The sequence below is a fragment of the Chanos chanos genome, chromosome 14, assembly GCF_902362185.1.
Source record: "Chanos chanos chromosome 14, fChaCha1.1, whole genome shotgun sequence".
Classification (NCBI taxonomy): domain Eukaryota; kingdom Metazoa; phylum Chordata; class Actinopteri; order Gonorynchiformes; family Chanidae; genus Chanos; species Chanos chanos.
Window position 1 is genome coordinate 1,107,104 of NC_044508.1, and position 2,393 is coordinate 1,109,496.

At 45.8% G+C, this 2,393-nt stretch overlaps 1 protein-coding gene across 1 annotated transcript in view; it reads right to left on the bottom strand.

The window, feature by feature from the left end:
- Positions 1-1,889: 1,889 nt before the first annotated feature.
- The window catches only part of atad1a (ATPase family AAA domain containing 1a), a 6,881-nt gene continuing 6,377 nt past the window's right edge, over positions 1,890-2,393 (bottom strand). Inside the window, exon 9 of the mRNA XM_030791963.1 lies at positions 1,890-2,016. Within this exon, the coding sequence (XP_030647823.1) occupies positions 1,890-2,016 (127 nt within the window). The remainder of the gene's footprint in view (positions 2,017-2,393) is intronic.

The window sequence follows — 2,393 nt, forward strand, 5'->3', positions numbered from 1 at the left end:
CACCAGCATTAACACATTCACCAGGATTAACATGCTCACCGGCATTAACACGTTCACCAGCATTAACACACTTACTAGCATTAACACGCTCACCAGCATCAACACACTCACTCAGTGAAGAGCCGAACTGCTTGGCTCTGCTCAGGGTTCTGACTGGAGTGGTCTGGGTTCTGACTGGAGTGGTCTGGGTTCTGACTGGAGTGTTCTGGAGGCCAGGTCCAGGGTGGTATGGATGGGTTCTGGACTGGACTGAGATCCACACAGATAGTGCCCTCTGTTTGAGGTCAGGTCACGGCCTTTGGCACAGAGCACAGTGGCCTCACACTGATGCCAGTGAGGAGGTTGGCATGCCTGTGTGCCCACAGTGTGAAGGATGGATTAGGGCCTGTCCAACCCCGCACACAGATGGCAATGCCAGGGAATAAGAACTCTGCACATGGACAGAGTCCAGACGGTGACTGATCCCAACGCCAGGAACATTTACGCCGACTGTGATCCAAAAAAGCATCGGCTCACGTCGATACCATCCAGGAACAAAGAAAATGGTAAGAGCATCATTCCATATCAAATTAGACAAAGTTTTCAAATTACGCCAACGTTTTTCACAGCGCCATGTTAGATTACACCTGATATTGTTCAGATTCACTGGGCTTTGATATGGAATGATCCAAAGTCTTCAAAAAAGAATCCTGTCAAAGGTCTTAGGAAAAATGGATTTGATGTTGACCAAAAATGGGTTTGGTTGTGTTTGAATCACAAGGAATGAGGCAAGTGTGGTCTTCTGCTCTTGGCAGAATTAAGAGAAAATGTAAAAAAAATAAATAAACAATCAAACAAACAAACAAACATGTACATTGTTGACATTTGAGGTGAAATAAAATCAGTTGGAGGGAAAGAGAGGGTGGGGGGGGGTTGGGGTTGATGGTTCAGATCCAAACGTCTGCCCATCACTGTAACAGTCCAGTGACTACCCTGTCCTGATCTACAGGAAGCACAGACAACAATCTTTGACAGACTAGTGGTTAGATTTTTAGGTTTTTCAGTACACATGAGGTAAAACACTTCCCAGGACAAACGGTGAGTGAAAGATACAGAGCAGTGAAACACCTGTGTGGTTTAAAGAGGTAGTCCAGCAGGTACACAGGACATAATGAACACACTGTGTGGAAAAGAGAGAGAGAGAGAGAGAGAGAGAGAGAGAACAAAAGGTAAAGGAAATGGGAGTGGGTAAAAGGTACAAGAGAAAGAAAGAGAGAGATTTAGAGAAAGAGACAGAGACAGTCTGGGTTGGGTATGGTGAGAGAAAAAGTGTGTATTAGTGTGTGCTTGTGTGTAGTGTCTGGTGAGGCTGTAAAGGTGCGTGTGTATTAGTGTGTGTGTGTGTGTGTGTGTATTAGAGTACGCGTGTTCGTGCGTGTGTATTAGTGTACGCGTGTGTGTGCGTGTGTGTAGTGTACGTGTGCGTGTGTGTGTGTGTGTGTAGTGTCTGGTGAGGCTGTAAAGGTGCGTGTATTAGTGTGTGTGTGTGTGTAGTGTCTGGTGAGGCTGTAAAGGTGTGTGTATTAGTGTGTGTGCGTGTGTGTAGTGTACGTGTGCGTGTGTGTGTGTGTGTGTGTGTGTGTAGTGTCTGGTGAGGCTGTAAAGGTGCGTGTATTAGTGTGTGTGTGTGTGTGTGTAGTGTCTGGTGAGGCTGTAAAGGTGTGTGTGTGTATTAGTGTGTGTGTGTGTGTGTAGTGTACGTGTGCGTGTGTGTGTGTGTGTGTGTGTAGTGTCTGGTGAGGCTGTAAAGGTGCGTGTATTAGTGTGTGTGTGTGTGTGTGTAGTGTCTGGTGAGGCTGTAAAGGTGTGTGTGTGTATTAGTGTGTGTGTTGGTCAGTGACAGTGGCCAGTCAGTCCAGGGGGACCTCTCTCAGGTTGCTGGGTGAGACAGTGGCCAGTTTAGACTCTTTAATCTTATCCAGACCGAAGAGCAAATCCAACTGAGTCACAGGACGCAGCTGTGTGTCATCCACAGGACTAGGGAGAGAGAAACAGTGTGTCAGACTTACACACACACACACACATTAATGCATTCATACTCACACACACACACACATTAACACACACACACACACACACATTAATGCATTCATACTCACACACACACACACACATTAACACATTCATACTCACACACGCACACATTAACACATTCATACTCACACACGCACACACACACATGCACACATACACACATTAACACATTCATACACACATTAACACATTCATACTCACACACGCACACACACACATGCACACATACACACATTAACACATTCATACTCACACACACACACACACATAAACACAATCATACTTTCACACACACAACCGCTCACACATGCACAAAACCA